The sequence below is a fragment of the Polypterus senegalus genome, chromosome 12, assembly GCF_016835505.1.
Source record: "Polypterus senegalus isolate Bchr_013 chromosome 12, ASM1683550v1, whole genome shotgun sequence".
Classification (NCBI taxonomy): domain Eukaryota; kingdom Metazoa; phylum Chordata; class Cladistia; order Polypteriformes; family Polypteridae; genus Polypterus; species Polypterus senegalus.
Window position 1 is genome coordinate 38,536,472 of NC_053165.1, and position 22,849 is coordinate 38,559,320.

Consider the following 22,849-nt stretch of genomic DNA (forward strand, 5'->3'; position numbering starts at 1 on the left):
AGTTTTTGGTGATAGCTATATTTGAAAGGATAGTTATGTTTGATATGTGGAAGATGGTGAAGGTGAATCCCCACATAGGCTGCTCTAACTATAACTTTATCTTAAAACCACACTTAACACTGTTTTCAGGGAGTCTGCAACTCCAACACGCTGCTGTGCTGCAACAGGACTACTCTACAATACTAACACTCTTGAATCATTCAAGGCCTGTGATAAGAAGGCACTGCTACAGAAGTCAGTTGAAGAGGTGAGAATTACTTGAAAAACTTGAATTTCTATTTGAAAATAAAAGGGAGGTGGCTGAATTGTTAGCATTTGTACATTTTAGCACTTTCCATCATCCTGAATTGTCTTTATGTTTTATTCTTTTGGAAATTATCCTTTCGGGTTAAGGTTATAGCCACAGAAAAGTCTTCTGAAAATACAAGAAGTCAGTCAGTGCATAAAGGATGAGTGGCCACAAATTCTCTAGTGCCCACTTTTTCTTTGGCTGCTGCCCACTCCAAATTTTCCACTCCCATTTAGCTTCTAATGGACCTTAACTAGCAACATGACAACATGAAAATGCAACTTTGAAGGAGGTTTGCATAATGTGGCACATGCACTTCCAAGCCACCTGATAGACTTTCCCATACGACGGCAGTGAATACATTTGCATTATACAGAGGTTTTATCTTCTTATAAACCTTTTTTTTTAGCAAGGAATATTAAACATTGTATAATTTTTTTCAAGGTGGCTTTTCAAAGCTTGCCTTGACCTGCCAGTTCTAAATGTTCCCTCCTGATGAGCAGCTTTTTTACAGAAAAATATTGATTAGCTTACTTTTCTTGTGCCATCAAGAGGCATTTTCCTCTGTTTCTATGGCAGCAAATGATCCTTTGAGAAATCGTATTTCCTGAAAGTAGTTTTTTACGTTTTCCATAGCGCATTTTATCTTTTAGCATTATGGTCAGACTGCAGATTTTCATCACATTAACACGGTAGCCTTGTACTCCAGTTTTTTACTCCGACATTCTTCGTAAAGGGTTCATACACTCCCAGTTTTGCAAAAACACTTCTTTTTATTCCAGCTGCATACAAAGCTGCTTGTACAGACAAGCTTATCCAGGTCAGTAAAACTACTGATATCTCCTGTCCCGCAGTGGGACTCAAAGAATGATGGACACCACTGTCTGTAATCCTGTTGGGTATAGCTTCTAAGAATGTGCTGAAATAAAGTCCAAGGTCTGTTTAGCCAGGTAATCTTTTTTTTTTTTAATATATGGAGATATGGAAGTTGATTGAGTCTGATGAGACACCTGACTGCCTTAACCTGAACCGATTTCTGCTCCTAACCTTTGCTGTAAGTAGGCCTAGATATTTCTTCACACTTGTCCTTCTGCAGAATTTTTCCTTATTTTAGTGCCTTTTGGATTTTAGGATCTGAAGAGGTACCGCTTTTATTACTGGTTCTGTTTTCCTGCCTTGTGTCTTCCTGAAGGGGTTAATTTCCTGCAGCCTCCAGCACCCTTAAGCAAGAAGTTTTCACTCAATCAGGTATCTGCATGAGGTGTTGCCATATATGTAAAACAGAATTTAAATGTATATCTTTTTCTGTTGAATGATGAGCCACATCTTAGTGAATGTCTGGATTCAGCTGAAAACCATTGGGGAAAGAGGCCTTTTTAGAGGTGAGCTATATATCCTCCAATGCAAATAGTAGTTTCAGTGGGCATCTTTTTAAAAAGGCAAGTTTAGGGGAGTGTATTATAGTCATCGGGGACTTTAATTACCTTAATATTAACTGGACAAATCTTGTAAATAGTGTAGTACAGAGTTTTTAAATCTAATCAGTGACTGTTTTTTAACACTGTATGTTGAAGCACTAACCAGGAGAGAACCTATTCTAGGTTTATTACTTTGTAATAATCAGGAAAGAATTGAGGGTGTAGAAATGTTTGGAACTACTAGGTTCAAGTGATCTTAATATAATACGGTTCCCAGTCTTTTGGAAGTGTGGATGCAGGAACCAAAACTGTTAAGTTTAACTTTAGTAGGGCAAAGTTTGAACAGATACTGTACACCAAAGTCTAAAGACTGGGATAAACATTTAAATGTGGAGACATTCAAGGAGCATTGAAACAAGTTTAAAAACGTTGTACATATAATGTAGGACAGATACATCCCAAAGTTTAGAATTGGTAGGACATAAAAAAATGCAGTGAGCTAATAGAGTTGGAAAAAGAAGCTGCAAAGAAAAAGACAGTTGTGTAAAGCATATGAGAATGATAACTACTTTGTGAGCCATACACTGTATGAGAGCATGAGGGCAACCATTAAGAAAGATATTAAGGCACCAAAAAGGCAGTTAGAGAGGAATATTGAAGATAAGGAAGAAAATTGTCCAAAGATATTCTTTCAGTATTTTAGTAGTTGTGATGTGCACACAGTCCCACTGCTCAATACATCCTGCTTCAACGGTGACTTTGCAGCCCTGACGCATAGTGCGCCCGTTGGCCATAGAAGGCTCATTACTACAACAATGAGTTCACTCGCAGCCCCAGTGCGTAACGTGTCCATCGAATGGGGAATGATTGCCGACTCATGGGGTAGTTCACTGGCCCACATTCTCTTTGTCCCCTTTCCTCCAGGATAATGCGATCCCAGTCGTATATCCACAGCCACTGGACCAACCTGACAAGGAAGATTATCAGTACCTCAACTGAAGGATAGAGCCAAGGCAGAATGACTAATGAAGTCACTGCTTGTTTGCTGTGTTTGTGTGTCATGGAGTGGCAACTCCTGCTTGAATAAATACGCTTGCTGTTCCTGTTTGAAGTTGGTCGTTCTGAAGCCTAAGACTGGGCCTTGTTTTTCAGGTGCAGGACAGTGACTCGCACGTCACAGTAGTAAAAAACAATCATTCTGAAGGTGAAGTGCGTCGGGAATAGTAAAAGGGAATTATAAAAAGCATGCAGTGAAATAGTGACTACTCTAAACTTGCATTTTTCTTAACTTTTTACATGTGAGGAAGTGGATAACCTCTCTGTAGTAAAAGAGACTACTAAGGAGGTACTGAGTGATTTGGAAATAATAAACAGAGAATTGCTGGGTAAATAGGCTAAAATCTAACAATTCACCAGGACCAGATAACATTTACTCTTGAGTACTTAAGGAGGTCAGTGAATGCATATATAAACCCTTGAGACATATTTTTATGAATTCCTGTTATATAGAAAGGGTGATCATGCAGATCCAAGTAAGTATAAGACAAGCTTAACATGCATCACAGGTAAATTACCATGAGAAATTCCTAAGGAAAAGATTGTGCGGCACATAGCAAAAATGGAAGTGTTAGTGAACAGTCAGCATGGGTTCAGATGAGGGAGGTCATGTTTTATTAATGCGGTGGAATTCTATGATGAAGCAACAAAAGGATACATTCACAGAGATGCATATGATAGTATTTATCTTGACTTTCAGAAATCAGTCGAAAAGGTTCCACATGAGAGGTTGGGCATCGAACTAAAAGAGGTGGAAGTTCAGGGTGTTGTGTGTAGCTAGTTGAAAAATTGACTCAGACATAGGAAGCAGAGGGTTATGTTGTGAGGAACCCTATCAGAGTTGGCTGATGTTAAAAAGTGGTGTCCCTCAGGGATTGGTGCTAGGACTACTGCTATTTTAATATATGTAAATGATTTCGATAGGAATATAAATTGCAAGATGGCTAAATTTACAGATTATATGAAGCTAGGTGGATTGGCAAATAATTTAGAATGTATTGAATCATTCAGATGTCATTGGATAGCTTTCAGCCATGGGCAGATTTGTGGCAGATGTAATTTAATGCAACTAAACATGAAGTATTACACATAGAAGTTAAAATGTTATATTTGACTATGAAATGGGATGTCTGAACACTGATAATACTGCTTATGGAAAAAATGGTTATGAGTTCATTATGACTACTAAATCCAAGTGCCCGACAGTTGTTCAAAAGCCATAACCTTTTAACAACCTTTAAAACTCCATTTCATGTTATTTATATAGAAAGGTGGATGGGATTTACAAGCTTTGTTAGGCTAAATGTCCATACCTGTTCTTGTAAAAATGTTCTAAAGACATGCTGTCTTATTCTGCCATTTACAAATCCTAAGGAATTGGAGAGCTAAGTGAATTAATTTATTTTTATAATAATTACAGAACTAAATATTTGAAGGACAAAGGAATAATAGTCCACCCCTTTGAACTGCCAGATCTAGACAATTGTTTGGAAATTTATGCTCCTGAAATAGGCAATGAACTGTTATAATTTTTTCATTCCTTTTTAGTTTTTGTATATTACTTTTGCTTTAATATTCTAACCAAATTGATCTCCCATGCAGGAACCTAGTGATATTTTCAGTTTTAGCCTATTCGTACAAATGGCATTATTTGGTCTTCAGTTGTCAACGGTTGTAGTTGGGCCACTGTTGCTGGAATGTTAATTTGAAAAGCATGTTCAAACAGTCATGAATCTTTCTACATTATCTTTTGCTCAGTTAGAGGTCCTGTTTGTCCATTTTCTGTGTTGTGAATGTTAGCTGGTAGTTTTTAATTCTCTTCTTTTAGATAAAGGCACTTCAAGATGCCTACGATGCACTTTGCTGCAAGACTGGAGCTTCAGCTATTCCTTATTTTGTTGTGAAGTACACAGTCGATTCAGTGTCCATATCTCCTCTAGCAAGTTTGGAAGAAGAGGTTAGAGCGCAGAAAAAGGTAAAGCAACATTAGTTTCTTCAAAGTGATGGTTGTGGGAGTCTTTCCACCACTAGTCTATTTCACATTACTAAGTCTTGCCATGACTTTCAAGTGAAAGAGTATAATGTGACTTACATTGTGTTTTGACTTTCCTTAGGTCACCATTGGAGTTTATGACCCCTGCACACTACCTCAGTACCCTGGATGGCCTTTGAGGAATCTTTTGTATCTCATCACCTATCGCTGGTAAATAGAGAAGCCTTTTTATGTCTTGTGGATTGTCTCCAAATTCATTGTCGGACAGATGCTATGATGGCCATTGCTGAAGAAATTATTTATTTGCTGTATTTTTTTTCCTCTTAATAGGAGGGCTGCTGTAGTCATGGTTTTCTTGTTTACCATTGCATTAAAATGCAGACACGCTCACTACAAGATAAGCCGATCCTTTTCATTATCTCTCTCACCTGAAGGTTTGTTTTTACTGATGAGGTGAAACAATTACTAAAATATTTTAATATGTAGATACACTAAAACAAAGTTGACTGACCCCTGTGGATGCTGAATTTCACTCTAGTCAGCATCAGCATTTTCTTTTGAGGTTCCTTTCTGTTTACAGGCAGGCAATGTGGTATAGTGGTAAAGGCTTTGTACCTTTTGACTTCAAATCCTACTGCTGACACACAGCATTGGTGGTGTATAATAATAATAATAATAATAATACATTTTATTTATATGACACCTTTCACATGCTCAAAGTCCTTTACACAAATTCATAAAGAACAACATGGCATATAGAACATTAGATACAAATAACACCTGGATAAACACTAGAATTCATGAAGCCTACGAAAAAACTCGTAATCCTGGGCCACTTTAAATTTCTTTGCATTTCTCCATTAGTGTCTTTTGTTTTGTAAATGTGTCCATCAACACAAGCAACAAGCAGCCTGCTGTTCTATCCGATGCAGCTCAAGTTACACAGAAAATTCTCAGAGTGTGGTAAGGTGAGGTTCGCAACTTATTGCCTTTTAAAATAAATAATCCCTGAACTCGTGGCTTATGAAGAGGGAGTGGTAGTGTGGCTGGAGCAATTCCTGGGTGCAATGCAGCGCAGACATTTCCTCACTTAAGTGCATGGGTGAGGAATCGTCTGTGTCTGTAATTGATACTGGGAGCTACTAATTGCCACACCTGTGCCACGTTCCCACATATAAAATGAGAAGCATGAGTGCGAGGAGGGGAAAAAGATAAGAGGATAAAAAGGGAAATGAATAGGAACTGAGGTTAAAAGGCGGCTGAAGAGCAGTCTCGGTGAGGGTGATCTGGCCACCTAGAGAGAGAAGGCATCATGAACAGGGCCCTGCGAAGGAGTGTAGGTTATGGCGTTCTAGGGTCTGGTTCACCTCACTAAACAATGCCATGGACTGGGCGAGCATGGCAGATGACCTCCCCAGGTATCCGAGGTATGCCTTCGGGTACGAGAAGGATGATGGGAGGAGTGCCAACATGAGATGGTCTGGCTGCGCTGTGAGGAGATTGCCAAAATGGCGATTTGGGGATGAAGTTTGTGGCTGCTGAGTCTCTGCTGTCTACGCAAGTAATGGCTGAGCCAGGGAGACGAAGATTCTTTTTAATAAAAACACGGAGCAGTTTTTACACCATCCCCTTGTTCCGTGTGTATGTGTGTCCATCTGTCAGTTCATTCGGTCATAACTATTGACAGTGATGTGAAGAAGGGACATGGAGTGGACCCATCTCACAGAGCTCAAGTCTGATTTTCTGAGTGTCGGGTTGTATAAGGTAAATAATATAGTGTATTATAATAATAAATACGAGGCAGGAATTGTTGAACACATAATTAAAACAGAAACATTTTTCATGTTTTAGTAATAATTTACAAAATGTAGACATGAAGTGTATTATTTGTGAAGACTGAACACATAAACACTTTCACAAAAGTTACAGGTATAACAAAACAGGTGCGCTTTTATTCAAGAATATAACCATAGAAAAAGAATATGAGTGATTTGGATAAGAGTGATTTGTTAATGCCAAATTACTGGCTCACCTTACTGTTTTCTTTGATATTTTCCAGGGGACAAGTCCTGGATTCACTGGAAGTGCTATGCTTCAGAGACAGGACTCTGCAAGGCATGCGTAACTTGACACACAGCTTGCTGTTTGAAGTGAAGCTCCCCAAGCTTTCAAATGCTTCAGGTGTGCCTCTGGCCCAGTCAGACATTCATTGTTGTGTGTGCTATCACAGAGCAAGTCTTTATCAAAGGCCTGAAATGTAATGAGAAGTCAAGCACCTGTTATTGGCTAACTGAACGGATTACAATATGCAAGTTTGCTTGACTTCTCATTGCGTCCGTAACGGCTAACACAGTAAAACAGGCTTAAAATGTGTAATTACCAGTATACTGAGAGTTCTGTATGTCACAGCAATTTATGTTAATCACAGTATGTGAGATGTTTCTACAACATTGTAGCCAAAACATTTTTTTACCATCTTTGTTTCCTCTTTACATGGAATTTGGAAGTATTAAAATTTATGTGGAAACAAATTGCATCTTTATAGTTAAGCAGTTTTTGAGTAAGAGTTGGCATTTGTTTAAAGAATGCTTGACACCAACCATGTAGAAATCTCAAAAACAAAGGGAAATTTTAAAAATCAGAGGTATGTTTATACTTTATGGACATTGGCCCACCAAGAAGTTAGCACATTTTCGCCCTCTTTGTGTTCTCTGATCATTTGGTTTAGGCAAGTTGCATGGCAGAATATTAATGACTGAAAGTACACTGTAACTGAAAATAATTATTTTTTTGTCTGAAATTGCTTTCCAGGGTGCCCTAAAGGTGTTGGGTGGGAGAAGAACCAAAAAGGAGCAATGGGACCAAGAATAGTGAACCTCAGTGAATGCATGGACCCTAGGCGGTATATCATTGATCTTTTTTCTCAATCTGTTACTAGTGCAAATGAGAAAGGACAATTGCAGTATTTGAAGTAAATAAGCAAAATGCTAAAGAAGGCTCATAGTTCTACTTATATAGACATGATGGCTTTCTGCTTGGGCTTATACTGGAAGTATGCAACCTCTGCATAAATGAGATTCAGCCAGAACATCCTTAGCTTCTGCCTAATATGGTCCTACAAAAATGCCATTTGAAAGTAAAAAGAGTGGTTTGCCTCAAAGCCTGTGTAAACAATTCACTTCACTGCACTGGAAATGTTGTTTGCCCGCAGGATACTTTATAATCCTCTTTGCACAATCTTGGTAATAACAGCCTTAAGTAATTAATAACATCAATCTGAGATTTGTCAATTGAAGGCTCCTTGTGCTTCTGTATGCCAGCCTTTTGTCTTTCTCTCTAATTTTGCCTTTTTCTAAAAGAGTTATTATTAATTAATTTATTACTGAAAGGCCTAATTGTGTCCTTCTACTCAGGCATGAGTCACAAAACTCAAAAACAGGTCTCCTTCTGGTTCTAGATCATTAAAAGAAGGCGGTAATTGCCATTTCCCTCTTCAAAGCTTTTCAGGCCTGACCACAAAACCCAGCAGCTGAGTGTAGTGTCTGCAGGGAAGGCCTTCTAAACTCATTAAGGTTGTTGGGCCTGCTTCTATTAATCTCTTTTGATAGATGAATCCTCAGAGTTTTAGCACTACAGTGGCTGAGCACCAGTTGACATAAGGGAAATATGCACTTTACTTGCTGCTCAAGTTACTGAAGTTTTCATATAGTGTTTACTGATTAAACCACACAGGGCAGTGATTACTGTAACGGCAATGGAACAAGCAAAAAGTCTTTTCTCCTGTTTGGCTGTCATGCCTAGAGCTGACCTGAACTGTAACCATCTGTGAACATGTTTCAAGCAATACTGCCATTCCCTTCTATAACAAGAGGCTACAAGTTGTCTAAAGGAACGTATAGGAAGCTACCTGGTGCACCTCAATAAATACTTTTCTTTCTCTTATAAAGACTGGCTGAGTCCTCAGTGGACCTGAATCTAAAACTGATGCGTTGGAGGCTGGTGCCAACTCTGGACTTGGAGAAAGTGATCAGCACGAAGTGTCTCCTGCTTGGAGCGGGGACACTGGGCTGCAATGTGGCCAGGACACTTCTGGTAAGAGATTTGTTTTTGTCGACGCCCTCCATACACTCTCTCACTCTCTGATTCTGGTTATCCATTAAAGTTCCCTAAAAAAAACTTCTTCTGTGGTCTCCCTTAAGGGCTGGGGTGTAAGGCACATTACCTTTGTGGACAATGCTAAGATTTCTTACTCCAACCCAGTACGCCAGCCTTTGTATGAGTTTGAAGACTGTATAGGTGGTGGAAAGTCCAAAGCGTTGGCAGCAGTGGAGAGGCTTAGAAAAATATTTCCTGGAGTGGTGAGTAAGAAGTTTTTTTTTCTAAATTTATTATCTGTGTGTATTACCTGTAGGTGCTTTGTAAAAAGTGTCCATGGTCTGGTTTGTAAAAGTTGTTGAATTTAGCAAGCAGGACACTCAAGCAATGACCCTCCACATCTAATATATAAAGCTCAGTCAATGTATGTATGTTTGTTTGTCCGCCATACAAATCTGCACTGGGCATGGGGCTCCTTTGTGACCAGGAGAAGGTCATGGGGTATGTTTGGTTCAGAGAAATGTTCGTGGTGGACCGCAGGGCACCTTTTCACCGACGCAACATTCGGCACACGTCCCCATACTTACTTGTAACACAACTTCACCACGGTGCCATCTAGCGCCAGCTTTGGTCTCTGTGCGTCGCTCTTTACCCATGTTTCTTTAAATTGCCAAGAGATGGCGGAAGTGTCCAAGTATGAGAAAGCTGACAACTTTCATCGGGTGAAGAGGTACTGCCGCATAGATGTAAAATGTGAACAACCCGGAAAGCGTAACCGGCTGACACACCCGCGTTTCCGCACGTCACACTTCCACACGCACTGATAGTGCTGTATTTCATTCACCAACGTCCGTTATATAAAAGCACGCTTGAACAGAGACTCGCCTAAAAAATGCCGCATCCTTTCCCCACCATTTTCCCCAAACGCAACCCCGATTGTATGTCACTTCTCTCTGTACTTGCCATCGCCATCGCCAACGTTCGTTACGTGGCATCACGGTTCAACACAGATGCTCCTTACAAACAGAGCACCCCTCCCCGCCATTTTTCCCAGTACGGTTTCAGTGCTACTATTTCTCAATGGCTTTCCATATCTGTGGCTCTATTTCCTCGATTTCCGACTGACAGTATGATTTCAGTGTTGCTCTTTCTGACTGACTGGTGCTATTTGTTCGATTTCTGACGTATTGTAAATAACGTAAATTTATCTCACTGTGGTGCTTATTCCATACGTAATACGTTATAATTGTCCTGCTTTTCGCTAATATACCCATGCCAGACGTAGAATTGGAAGGTCCACTTCAGGGGCCACAGGAGAGTCTATTTCAAGGGCGTCTGAAACGCCACAGCACACAGAATCCAGAGTGGAGGAACTTACAATAAAATGTCAACAACAACAACAACATTTATTTATATAGCACATTTTCATAGAAACAGTAGCTCAAAGTGCTTTACATATTAAAGAATAGAAAAATGAAAGACATAATTATAAAAAATAAATCAACATTAACATCGAATAAGAGTAAGGTTCAATGGCCAGGGGGGACAGAAAAAACAAAAAAAAAACTCCAGACGGCTGGAGAAAAAATAAAATCTGTAGGGATTCCAGACCATGATACCGCCCAGTCCCCTCTGGGCATTCTACCTAACATAAATGAAACAGTCCTCTTTGGATTTAGGATTCTCACGGAAGGGCTTGATGATGATGATGGTCACGTAGACTTCTTCCTTTTAATCCGTCCATCATTGTTGGAGCATCATGAAGCTTTGAGTAGGTGGAGGTGGCGCAGGCCACCACCACAAAGAAACCGGAAAAAGAAAGAATAAGAAGTCAATCAGAAAAGTTTCTTCTATTTCTATGTTCTGTTTCTTTCATTTGGGAAATTCACTGGTTATAGATTCCCGGGCAACGGCAGACTCGCCTTAAAAAGACAGCATCCTCCCCCGCCATTGTCCACACGCAGCAGCGGTTGTATGTCACTTCTCTCTGTAGTTACCATCGACAATGTCCATTAGATAGCAGCATGGTTCAACACAGACACTGTTTACTGTGTAATACCACTTGCCTTTTTGTCAAGACTCTCTATCCAAATATTATTGAAGCAACTATCATGACACATTGCGCAAGACATAAAGATGTTTTCATACCAAGAATACCGCCGATTCCGAATGATTTACCCTTTGATTTCAAACTGCTCCAATTTCCTGTTCATTTGGCTTTCGCTATGTCAATTAATAAGTCTCAAGGGTGATCACTACAAGTTGCAGGCATCTATTTCGAAAATCCATGATTTTCACACGGACACCTCTACGTAGCATGTTCTAGAGTGGGAAATCCTCAGAATTTGTTCATTTTCTCACCACAAGGGAAAACAAAAAATATAGTGTATCCAAAGGCTCTGGAATGAGCACTTATATTGCCTATTACAATAAAATGTGAATCAGAAAAATGTTTGTTCTATTTCTATATTCTGTTTCTCTCATTTCGGAAATTCACCGGTTATAGATTCCCTAGCAATGCCGGGTACTCCTGCTAGTTGTATATAATATCAAGGCCAAATAATAACTTCAATATTTTTGTATAATGTAACACACGAGAGACAGGAACACATAAGCATGTATTAAATAAAACAGTGTTACGTATCTAGGCCATCTTTCACAGGTCTTGAACTCCTGTTTACCCTCAGGGTGGTTTGCCACATGCCTACTGTTTTGATGTGTAGCATCCTATGGTTATCCTATATTCTTCTTTATTTTCTTTTTTGTGGAGACTTAACTAAAATGCTTCAAATCCCATACACTTACCACTCACTCTGTGGTCTGGCACACGACTTCAGTTTAGCAGCTCCTTCCCCAGTCCCTTCTTTATCTATAAAAAACATTCTGGAGAAAGAGCTACACTTTTATATGAAGCACAGTGGGTGCTGGGCAAAATAAAAAATCCCTTCAAGCAAATTATTAATCTGTTTGAATGAATTGTATAATTCATTCAAATGGATTATTTTTATTTTTTTCCCTGACACTTAGTTCAGTAGCTATTTATTTTTCCTGGTATGCAGTTTAGTGAACCGGAACCAGAAGGGTATACCTAGCCAATAGTCTCGGTCTGTTTTACTCTTACCTATTCTTCTAGTAACATTTCCATCACATACTCTGAGAAAATTCAATAAATCCATTCTCTTGCGTTTTGAAACTCATTTGAAGACTCCTCAAACGAATTGTTTTAGCCACGGTGGTCTTGCAACTAGTTATTCTTCCAGTATACTAATTTTAACACACACCCTACAGTGCACTTATGGTTCACTGAACTGTATGCAAGGAAAACTGTATATACAGTTCAGTATATACAGTGGGGCTCCGTAATATGAACTGGACTGCAGGAGGGAAAAATAATAATAATCTGTTAGAATGAATTAATACAAAATAGGGCTCTGTACTGCTGAAATAAGAGTCAGTAAAAAAAAATAATAATAAAAATTATTTTGAAGTGTTAAGTAATTTGTTTGAATGGATTAATAAGTTGTTCGAACTGGTTAATAATTCTTTCAGACTTTTTTTTTTTGCTGGACAACTACAGGTTTCCATACTTTTAACTATGTATTATAGGTAATAAATTTTATTATAACTTGGCCATACAAGCAAATGGAAAAAAGTGTCTTTTAAACCAAGGCCTTACTATCTGATAATGCTAGATGTGTAATTGCAGGTGGCACAATAACTTAACACTCAGCTGTGAACCGATTCAGAGAGAACTGAAGATCACTGCCAGATGAAGCAAACAGGACATCATCATCTGCAAAAAGCAGTGACCTAATCCTTAGTCCACCAAACAGGACCCCCTCAACAGCCTGGCTGCGCCTAGAAATTCTGTCCATAAAAGTTATGAACAGAATCGGTGGCAAAGGGCAGCCCTAGCTTTTTGCAGATGATGTTGTCCTGTTTGCTTCTTCAGGCCGTGATCTTCAGCTCTCTCTGAATCAGTTCACAGCTGAGTGTGAAGCGGCAAGAATGGGAATCGGCACCTCCAAATCCGAGACCATGGTCTTCAGCTGGAAAAGGGTGGAGTGTTCTCTCTGAGTTGGGAGCGAGATCCTGCCCCAAGTGGAGAAGTTCAAGTATCTCGGGGTCTTGTTCACGAGTGAAGGAAGAATGGAGCGTGAGATCAATAGGCGGATCGATGCAGCGTCCACAGTGATGCAGGCTCTGCATCGGTCTGTCGTGGTGAAAAAGGAGCTGAGACGTAAGGCAAAGCTCTCAATTTACCAGTCGATCTACGTTCCTACCCTCACCTATGGTCGTGAGCTATGGGTAGTGACCGAAAGAACGAGATCGCGAATACAAGCGGCTGAAGAGTTTCCTCCGCAGGATGTCTGTGTTTTCCCTTAATGATAGGGTTAGAAGCTCAATCATCCGGGAGGGGCTCAGAGTAGAGCCGCTGCTCCTCCATATTGAGAGGAGTCAAATGAGGTGGCTCGGGCATCTGATCAGGATGCCTCCTGGATGCCTCCCTGGAAAGGTGTTCTGGGCATGTCCAACTGGGAGGAGGCCCCGGGGAAGACCCAGGACACGCTGGAGGAACTGTGTCTCCCAGCTGGCCTGGGAACGCCTTGGGATTTCCCCATAAGAGCTAGAAGAAGTGGCTGGGGAGAGGGAAGTCTGGGCATCTCTGCTCAAGCTGCTGCCCCCGTGACCCAACCTCGGATAAGCGGAAGAGGATGGATGGACGATAACTTAAAGTCGCATTCAAATCTTCCTGGTCAGGTCCTCATCTACTCAGGCAGCCTGTTTCTTCAGGTCATCCTCTGGTTTTATTTTCATCAGGATCCAGCATTGCTGAGTGGCAGGGGCTTGGTATGGGGGATGTTGGTAAATTAAACATCAAAGCACTGCTTTTCTTATTATAATGAAACATGACTCATGAAATGCAAGCTATGCTTTGTCCACTTACAAATAGACATTTAGTTTTGATAGATCACCTTTCTTTATAAAGGTGTTTTGGCTAGGTTTTCAAGATGTATTATGACCTTCGCCTAACAGAGTATAGAATATACCCTACATTTTTTTACTTACCGTTCAGAGCTGCAACATAGCAGTGTAAATATGCTTTCACTAATGTCTTTTTCGAATTTAAGTATGAGATCTCTTGATTTTATGTTCATGTCTTAAAGTGTAGCCTAATATTTCTTTCTCCTTTTCATTGGTTCTGTCTATTATTTACTTTTTATATTTAGTTTGCTAGCACTTTACTACTTTTTTAAAAAAGTTAAAAAAATTTGTTAGTATTGTACATGCTTATACATGTTTATCACCATAGTTGAGATGCATGCTTCTGTTAATGGAAAGTTCTTCAATTAAATTTATTTTTATGAAACGTGCTTCAGTATTTTAGGTTAGTGTATGATGCAGGGGTGTTTCTAGGATTTGACGATAATCATGTGCTTAGGCCCCTTTAGGTGTCAAAGTGCTCCCTCTCATTTAACGTCTAGGGACATACATTCTCCAAGTTCTTGCACTCTAAAATCATAACTGTTAAAAAAAAAAATGTCTATCTCATAAACTGATTTAGATATTAAATGTTGAATTATATGCCTCGCAGTTAGGAGACCCGGGTTCGCTTCCCGGGTCCTCCCTGCGTGGAGTTTGCATGTTCTCCCCGTGTCTGCGTGGGTTTCCTCTGGGCGCTCCGGTTTCCTCCCACAATCCAAAGACATGCAGGTTAGGTGGATTGGCGATTCTAAATTGGCCCTAGTGTGTGCTTGGTGTGTGGGTGTGTTTGTGTGTGTCCTGCGGTGGGTTGGCACCCTGCCCAGGATTGGTTCCTGCCTTGTGCCCTGTGTTGGCAGGGATTGGCTCCAGCAGACCCCCCAGAACCCTGTATTCGGATTCAGCGGGTTAGAAAATGGATGGATGGATGGATGGATGTTTGAATTATACATTTTAATATAATGATGGATAAACACAATCATTAATAATGAACTATTATAATTGAGAAAAACGTATTTATTAGTCATTTAGGTGGTATACAAGTTGTGTATTATGTGGCAATACGTCTCCACAGTCATCTATATAACTTGCAGCCTACCACTTTTTTTGTCTTTTATTGTGGCTATCCCATTCTCTTTTTTGCATGGTCCAATTCTGATACTTAAAAAGGATCATATAGTTAAAATTATTTAGAACAACATCAGAGTTGACTTTATCTATGGGTCTCATGCACACAAATATTCTGTGTACCTTTTCCTTTACAATAGTTTGTCTATGTATTTTCTTTTGTGGATTTTTTTCTGTCTCTCTGCTTGTTGCTGTTTATGTGTTGACCCTCTTGTCATTCTGCTGCTTGTATCTTTTCTCTTTCATTCTTGCTTCTCTGTATTTCATCTGCTTTTCTTCTCTTATTGCAACCTGTATTTTGCCTACATCTTCAATTCTCTATGTCTGTTCGAGCTGTTTCTTTTTGTTGTCTGTCTGCCATCCTTTGCTATTTATGTACTTTAACCTTGAAGTTTATCTGTCTTTTCTCTCTTATAGTCTCTGTTCTGTATCTTGTGTCTTTCTCTGTTGTCTCGATTCTATCTTGGTGTCATTCTCCTCTTTTGTTGTCTGTATGTGCTGTATTCTCTCTTGTAATTATGAATGTCTTGTTGTCTGTGTGTGTGCTATTTCTTCTCTTGCTGCCTGTTTTACTTGTCTATATGTTCTTTACTCTGCTGCTATTAGTGTGTGTCTTCTTGGTCTTAGTTTGTCAAATTGATCAATGACAATGGACATCAAGGTGATCTAGTCGTTCCTTGTCCATTTTTGCCTCAACCGTGTATGACGGCATCTCCAGGCACTGAATAAACATTCATGTGTTCAGCTACAAATGAGAATTGTCAATTCAAACTGAAATACTTATTTGCGTGAGGAAAACATGTCATAATGAAGCAAACAGTATACCCTGAGCAAATCTGGTATTTTTTCTTCCTCTGTTTTCTTCTGTAGATAGTGTTTTTTGCCACAGGTACTTTTCCTGAACTAAGATAAATGTTTGTAGTACTATGGTGTTGTACCGTGTAAGATGAATGTTGTAATGCAAGGCAACTCCATATTTTGTGAGAACAGTAATGTAGAAGTAGTGTGGCTGGCTTGCACACCTGATAACTTCTAATTTAAGCTCCTTTTTCATCCGATCCAAACAAGGAAAGAACAACATCCTCTGTTGTGAACTTTCAAAATCAGCAGTGGCCCCACAAGCTGAATCAGCTATAAATTCTTTTTTTGTTTACATTTTGGACCTAAAGATTTGTATTATGCACATTATTTGCCTCACTAAAATTTTCTGCATTCTCATACAGAATGTGTGTCATTGTCAAATTTAGTGATGCGGGCTCTGCATCGGTCTGTCGTGGTGAAAAAGGAGCTGAGCCGTAAGGCAAGGCTCTCAATTTACCAGTCGATCTACGCTCCTACCCTCACCTATGGTCATGAGCTATGGGTAGTGACCGAAAGAACGAGATCGCGAATACAAGCGGCTGAAATGAGTTTCCTCCGCAGGGTGTCTGGGCTTTCCCTTAAAGATAGGGTGAGAAGCTCAGTCATCCGGGAGGGGCTCAGAGTAGAGCCGCTGCTCCTCCGCATCGAGAGGAGTCAGATGAGGTGGCTCGGGCATCTGATCAGGATGCCTCCTGGACGCCTCCCTGGTGAGGTGTTCCGGGCACGTCCAACCGGGAGGAGGCCCCGGGGAAGACCCAGGACACGCTGGAGGGACTATGTCTCCCGGCTGGCCTGGGAACGCCTTGGGATTCTCCCGGAAGAGCTGGAAGAAGTGGCCGGGGAGAGGGAAGTCTGGGCCTCTGCTTAAGCTGCTGCCCCCGCGACCCGACCTCGGATAAGCGGAAGAGGATGGATGGATGGATGGGTGATGAGAACTGCTTTTTTGAACTTGACTGCTTCAACCAAATCTAGATTAGCACCTTGTGCATACAGTATTTGTGTAAACCAACTGTAGTAGAAAACCTGTTATAAATATAACCATTAAGTAGACAACTTTATCCTAAGACCCAACTGCACTGGTGTCTCAACAACTTCAAGGCAGTGTAACACAGCAGTGTAGTTTTTCGAGCACTGTGGTAGCAGATGCAAGGTGACAGGAACAATGACTTTTTGAAAGCTGAAGAAGCTCCCCCTATAAGCCAAGCTATTTTTCAGTTGCAAGAAGCATCTCATGATATACCAGTGAGGTGTTAAAATGTTTTATACATACATTTGCTTAATTTTATTTATTAAAAGGTGACTTCCACCTTTTAGGATACAATTGGTTACTTTTTTTTTGGTTTTCCAATTGGAGCATAGGCAGTTCAAATGACTTGCACATGGTCATACAGTGTCAGTAGTGGGATTTGAACCCACAACCTCAGGGTCAAGGTTATTATATATTTTGCCTTTTTATATTAGTTTTTATTTCAATATTTTTTCTGACCTTACTTGGAAATTCAGTTTAGTTTTAGTTTTCCTTCATTATGTATTTTTAGTTTTAATTTAGTTTTTATTGCACAAAGACATTATTTTTATTTCTATTAGTTTCAATTTTAGTAATTATTAGCTGTCCCCTGCGGCTTCACCCGTGTAGTAGTGAAACAGGACAAATTTTAAAAATCAGTTTAAAAAAAAAAAAATGTTTAAAAATGTAATTTGTATTGAGAAGAATTGATAGCTTTTGTATCTGAGGGCCTCTTGATATTTAATATTTTTGGTTTTGCTATCAGGGGCAAGAATGTAGCTGTGATCTCTTTGCCAGAAATGTAAAAAGTTAGCAAGGGACCTCCGACCAAGTGGAAGGTGGGTGCGCTCCAACCTCCTATTTGCTTCGCTCGCCCACCCTTATGTTTGTTTTACCGGATATACAATTTAAAGAGATTGTTATTTTCATGGGTATTGTTACATATGCATTATTTTTACTTTTACTTTAAAACTTTAGTAAAAAAAACCAATACTTGTCCTTTATTTCTAGCCCCGGGTGTGATTAAACCTCTTTCTCGCAGGATATATAACGCTGCTCGCGTTGTGAAGGGGGGGCAGCTGAGCACACGCTAAAGAGATGCCATCGGATCATGTTGTCTTGCTGCTGCTGCTGGCGAGCTCTGTGTTCTGCATTTCGCGCTGCACATTGAACATTTAAAAGCCTTTACAGCAGCTGTCGTTTTGCCACTTCGCATCTCTACCACTCGCGTTGTGAAAGGGGGCTGAGTGCACGCTAAGGAGAGGTGGTCTGATCGTCTGCGTGTTCTTCTTCTCGCATGTCATTGTTTTAAGAGCTGTGAGCACATGAAGTGTGTCTGCCAAATGCATTCCAACAACTGCTAGGCTGGCAGGATGGCAGGAAACCTGGAGCTTACCTCAGCAGGTTTGGATGCAAGGCGGGAAAAATCCTTGGTATGCAATATGTATGATATGGCTGATGTTAAGAACAAAAAGAATATGATATTTCAACTATCTATTTTGAAAGAAAGAGAGACTGAAAAAAGGGGGACAGATATTTTAAAACATAATTCTGCTACAGGATTATTTTCACAATATCAGATATTTTGAGCTGTAAATATAAACTTTAAAAAGATAATAAATATAGAATAAATACAAAAACACATTTGTATGTTTAGTTTTTCACCAGTTGGCAGACTCTCTTCACCTACTTACCTGTAATTCAGCAAAGACGTTGCCAATTCAGGAATTTTACAAGGCTTGTATCGCAAAGCAAAAGTGATTGGTCAACAACAATATGCTGATCTTGCATGTTGTTCTTGTCTGTCTCTCGCTCAGTGCCATTTTATTTTCAGAAAGGATTTCTCCTATCATGAAGTGGCAGGTGAATTATTGTCAACAAAACGCTTGCACCTGAGTAATAAACTAAAACTTTACTCAATAATGATTTTTCTGTCCATTGTGTAAAGGTTTTGTTGATCAGCACATTCTGATTTCAGGATGATTTAAATCTTGATATACAACAAGCACAAAGAAAGGCGACAAAGTACGTACCCGTGTTCAGCTTGCTTGGTCACCACAAATGCTGTGTGAACACCTGCTCTCCGTCACCAGCTGCCAATCACTGGACGAATACAAGTGGGCGACCCGTGGTGGATTTACAAGAGTTAAAGACTAATGGCACTAATGTTAATTCAAAAACAAAAACTAACATTTTTTTTAGTATGCTGTTTTTTTTTTCTTTTCAGTTAGTCTGTCCAGCTACTTTAATAGTTTAGTTTTTCATTTCAGCTCTGTTAATTATTTTATTTCAGTTTACGAAAATGTTTTTTATAATAATAGTTTTGTTAACTATAATAACCTTGCTCAGGGTTTGAGGTCCAAAGCCTTAACCACTACGCCACACTGTACACACATTCCAAACAATCAAACAATTCTGCAGCTTCTTGAACAGCTATGTATGTGTTTGCAGATGACCAAGTTTAATTTATGTACATAGCACTATATGAAAACTGTTTCTGGATGCCTTGTACAAAAAAAGAGTTTGCACACCACCAAATGCTCCACTTCTCACTGACACACTGTCAAATGCTTGAGCTACATATCTCTGGGTTCCCAAAGCTTTTCATTAAAGAATTTCTTCAATTGTATTGTGTCTTTGTAGCAAAAGCCTTTAAGTCTGAAAGGAATAGGAAACATTCCTTCAGTTCCCCCTTTGAAGTAACATACCTTACACCTACTGGTAATTGTTGTTTTTGCCTTTAAAGAATGCATGCCAGAAAACTGTACTCTTATATGTGATCTCTGCACTTATTTCTTCTGAATAGCTTTTTAATAAAGGTTTTGGTTTTGAGATGTTTGAGAAAAGTACAGTAGGTGGTATTGTCTGCAGCCTTAGAGCCCTGAAGTAAAGGACCATATTGTGAGAGTTTAAACAATTCTAAGAAATTTCACTTACCTTCTATTCTCATTATCAACATGGCCATGAAACCAGATACCCCTTTTTCCAAGAAATCTTATTGCCACATCTCGCTGAATATACTTATGCTTCTCTTGAATTTCTCCATCTTTCTGTATTAAATTATTCTATTATATTACCGTGCTACAGTGTGCTCCTAAAAAGCTTGGCAAATAGTTATGCTTGTCTTACTGTATGTAATAAAGGTTTTTTCAAGTTCCCAAAAAGACATCAAAAGCTTTTTTTTAAAGTGTGTATACCCCTGGCCAACCAATTTGTTGTTCGATTGAGTATGATTCTTTCCAAATAGACAACAGCAATAGCAAAATGCAGCATTTTGTGGACCAAATACTAGAACCAGAAGAAGCTGTCATATCATTTTGAGTGGAACGCTCTCATTTGTATACCAAAGCGAGTAAGTGGATACTGAACAAACCTTATTTGTTTGGGGCCTGTTTCATGATTACCTAGATAATCCTTCTCTTTGCCTACATCCTCTCCTGCTCTTCTCATGTTATGGTCATCTTTATCTATTCTATCCATCTCTTCCATTGTCATCAGAGACTGGTTTTGTTGTATATTTTTACATTTTGAATGTAGCAATCACTCCTCTCTATATTTCTGTATATCAGAATTAAGTACGGTTTCTAATAACATAACTATGATTTCATAATGCGGCACTCTTGTGTGATTTTGGGCTATACTAAAAATAATTTGTATTGTAATTGTATAATGTTAAATAGAAAAAATGGTAATTATAGCCTACTATCTTTTCATCACCTGAGCATGGTGAAGTCATATGTTTTTCAAGTGAAGGAAGAGGCTGTTACTGACAATTTAGAAAGGCTACAATATTTATAGTGTAACATTATGAAGTGGCTTTTAGTTTTGCCTGCAATGTAGTGAGTTATCGGTTATTCCGTTTACTTTCAGACATGCAACAGACAAACTCTGTATACTTATTTAATACTTACCTGCCTGCTCAAATATTGTTTTTTGGCGTGTCCTAAGGAGCTTACTTAAGTAGTGACGTGCTCATAGAATTCTACAGTCTGATGTGCAAATATGTCATACCTTTATGGAATTAACCTTTTGCTAGTATAGGAAATGTTAGGGATTTCTGTCTTGACCACCTAGAGATGCCAAATTAATATGGGAATATGTGAGGATTTTAACTTTGACCCATCCTGGGACACCAAATTAATAGAGAAATTTGTATAGATGTTAATCAATCAATTAATTATCAGTTTTGTGAATAATACAATGTATTGATAAACACAAGCAGTGTTCTCCCCAGAAATTTTTTTCAGCCGGGTGGCAAGAAAAAGTAGCCGGGCGGGAAAATTTGGTGGTGTGGAAAGGTTAAATGTGCACTTTTTTATTAGTTAATTATTATTAATTATTTTCCAAAGCTCAATATGACTTCTTTTTTAAGGTTTGACACTTGTAAAAGAATATTTTTTATTAAATTTAAGAAGTATCCAATTCAGGATCCTGCAACCCTAACAAAAATTTTAAGTAACAATGGTATGACATAAACCAACAGGCACAAGTATTGTCGCTGTCGGGAAGAAAAATAAAAACATTGAAAAAAGGTATAGGAAACCTAATGAAGAAAAATTTAAAAATATTCTTCAAAGCCAACTTGCATAAGCAGAAGGTGTCTTCAGTTAAATATTTATTCTTTTTTTCTTCCTAGAGGCCCAGTTGTCTGAACCTTTCCTATAATCAAAGTTCCTAGGATCTGGGCCCTCCAAGGAGATCACTCGTACACTTGTCATAGTGACTGTACTGCAAAGTCAACAGACAGTCATCTAGTGTCACTGGCCATTTTCAGATTAATCTGGGGAATTTTCAGAATATTCTGAATTTCCATTAAACCAGCAATCCTAACTGAAGATTTTTGGAAGAAATAGAATAGCTGCCTTAAGATGTTCAGTTTTGTTAAATAATATACAGCAGCTGCTGCTTGGGCACTTGCAAGGGTTTTTACACAGTGACAGTTGACCAAGAATCCAGATGGTTTATATCTAAGCAGTTTTGCCACACCTTTCTGTTTCCCAATCATAACAGCCGCTCAATCTGACCCTAGTCCAACCAGATTAGCAGTTTTCAAGTCCATAATCTTACTCAGTGTGTTGGTTATAGTCTCCATTATGGAGTCAATCATATTGCAGGTTGATACAAAACTAATTCTGACCTCTTTAGTGACGTGGCAAACATATTTAATGTAAATAATTAATTGTTTTACATCTGAGATATCTGTGCTTTCATCACACAGAATACTGAAAAACTTTTCTGTGTGTATATTTTTCAGTATGTTAGATTTTATTTCTGATGCTAAGACATCCAACAGCTCTTGCATTATTCTTTCAGAGGTGTAATGTGCATTTTTACCAACATTAAGACTTTTGAGTGGTAAAGGGAGAGCCTGTTAGATATTCAGTTCACACTTGCACTACGGCAGGTACGCATTCTCGACATTTCCATTTTATTCTCGACATTTCTACATTATTCTCGCCGTTTATTTTGAGATTAAATTCGACATCTTGACTTTATTCTCGTAGTTTGTCATTAAAGTAGAACATTATAAACTAAACTTCATGTTAAAATTAATGTTTAATTTATTAGATTTTCTCAAACCCCTGTCATAAATTACGTAGCAACATTTCGATTTTATTCTCATCATAAGTGTCAAGATTAAAGTGGAAATGTCGAGAATAAAGTCAATATCTCAACTTTATTCTTCACTTTGTCCGTATTTTTTTTTTCTTCACCATGGCCCTAATACGCTTCCATACAAAACCCTCAGCAATTCAGTGACAAAACTTTTGCTCAGGACACAGTGTGTGCTGCAAGGGTTTCTGCACACTTTTTGCAATATGGACGCAGGTCCAAATATGAGCAAATATAAGAATGGCAGATGGGGTCACTTTAAACAGGAACCACAGTAAGTGCTACAAGGATTTTTGCACACAGAACACACCTAATGCTTAAACAACTGTATGTGTATATATTGGTTTGCTATGTACTTTACAAGAAGAGAGCTGCTGTATGCTCAGCCGCACTATACAGACTGCGCT

General features: G+C 39.0%; 1 protein-coding gene across 6 annotated transcripts in view; it reads left to right on the top strand.

The window, feature by feature from the left end:
* The window catches only part of atg7 (ATG7 autophagy related 7 homolog (S. cerevisiae)), an 84,532-nt gene that overhangs the window by 23,029 nt on the left and 38,654 nt on the right, over positions 1–22,849 (top strand). For all 6 annotated transcript variants that reach the window (XM_039770877.1, XM_039770873.1, XM_039770878.1 and 3 more), the window contains exons 5-13: positions 130–247; positions 1,269–1,343; positions 1,421–1,537; positions 4,592–4,738; positions 4,878–4,966; positions 6,816–6,937; positions 7,568–7,658; positions 8,704–8,848; positions 8,956–9,114. In XM_039770877.1, the coding sequence (XP_039626811.1) occupies positions 130–247; positions 1,269–1,343; positions 1,421–1,537; positions 4,592–4,738; positions 4,878–4,966; positions 6,816–6,937; positions 7,568–7,658; positions 8,704–8,848; positions 8,956–9,114 (1,063 nt within the window). The remainder of the gene's footprint in view (positions 1–129; positions 248–1,268; positions 1,344–1,420; positions 1,538–4,591; positions 4,739–4,877; positions 4,967–6,815; positions 6,938–7,567; positions 7,659–8,703; positions 8,849–8,955; positions 9,115–22,849) is intronic.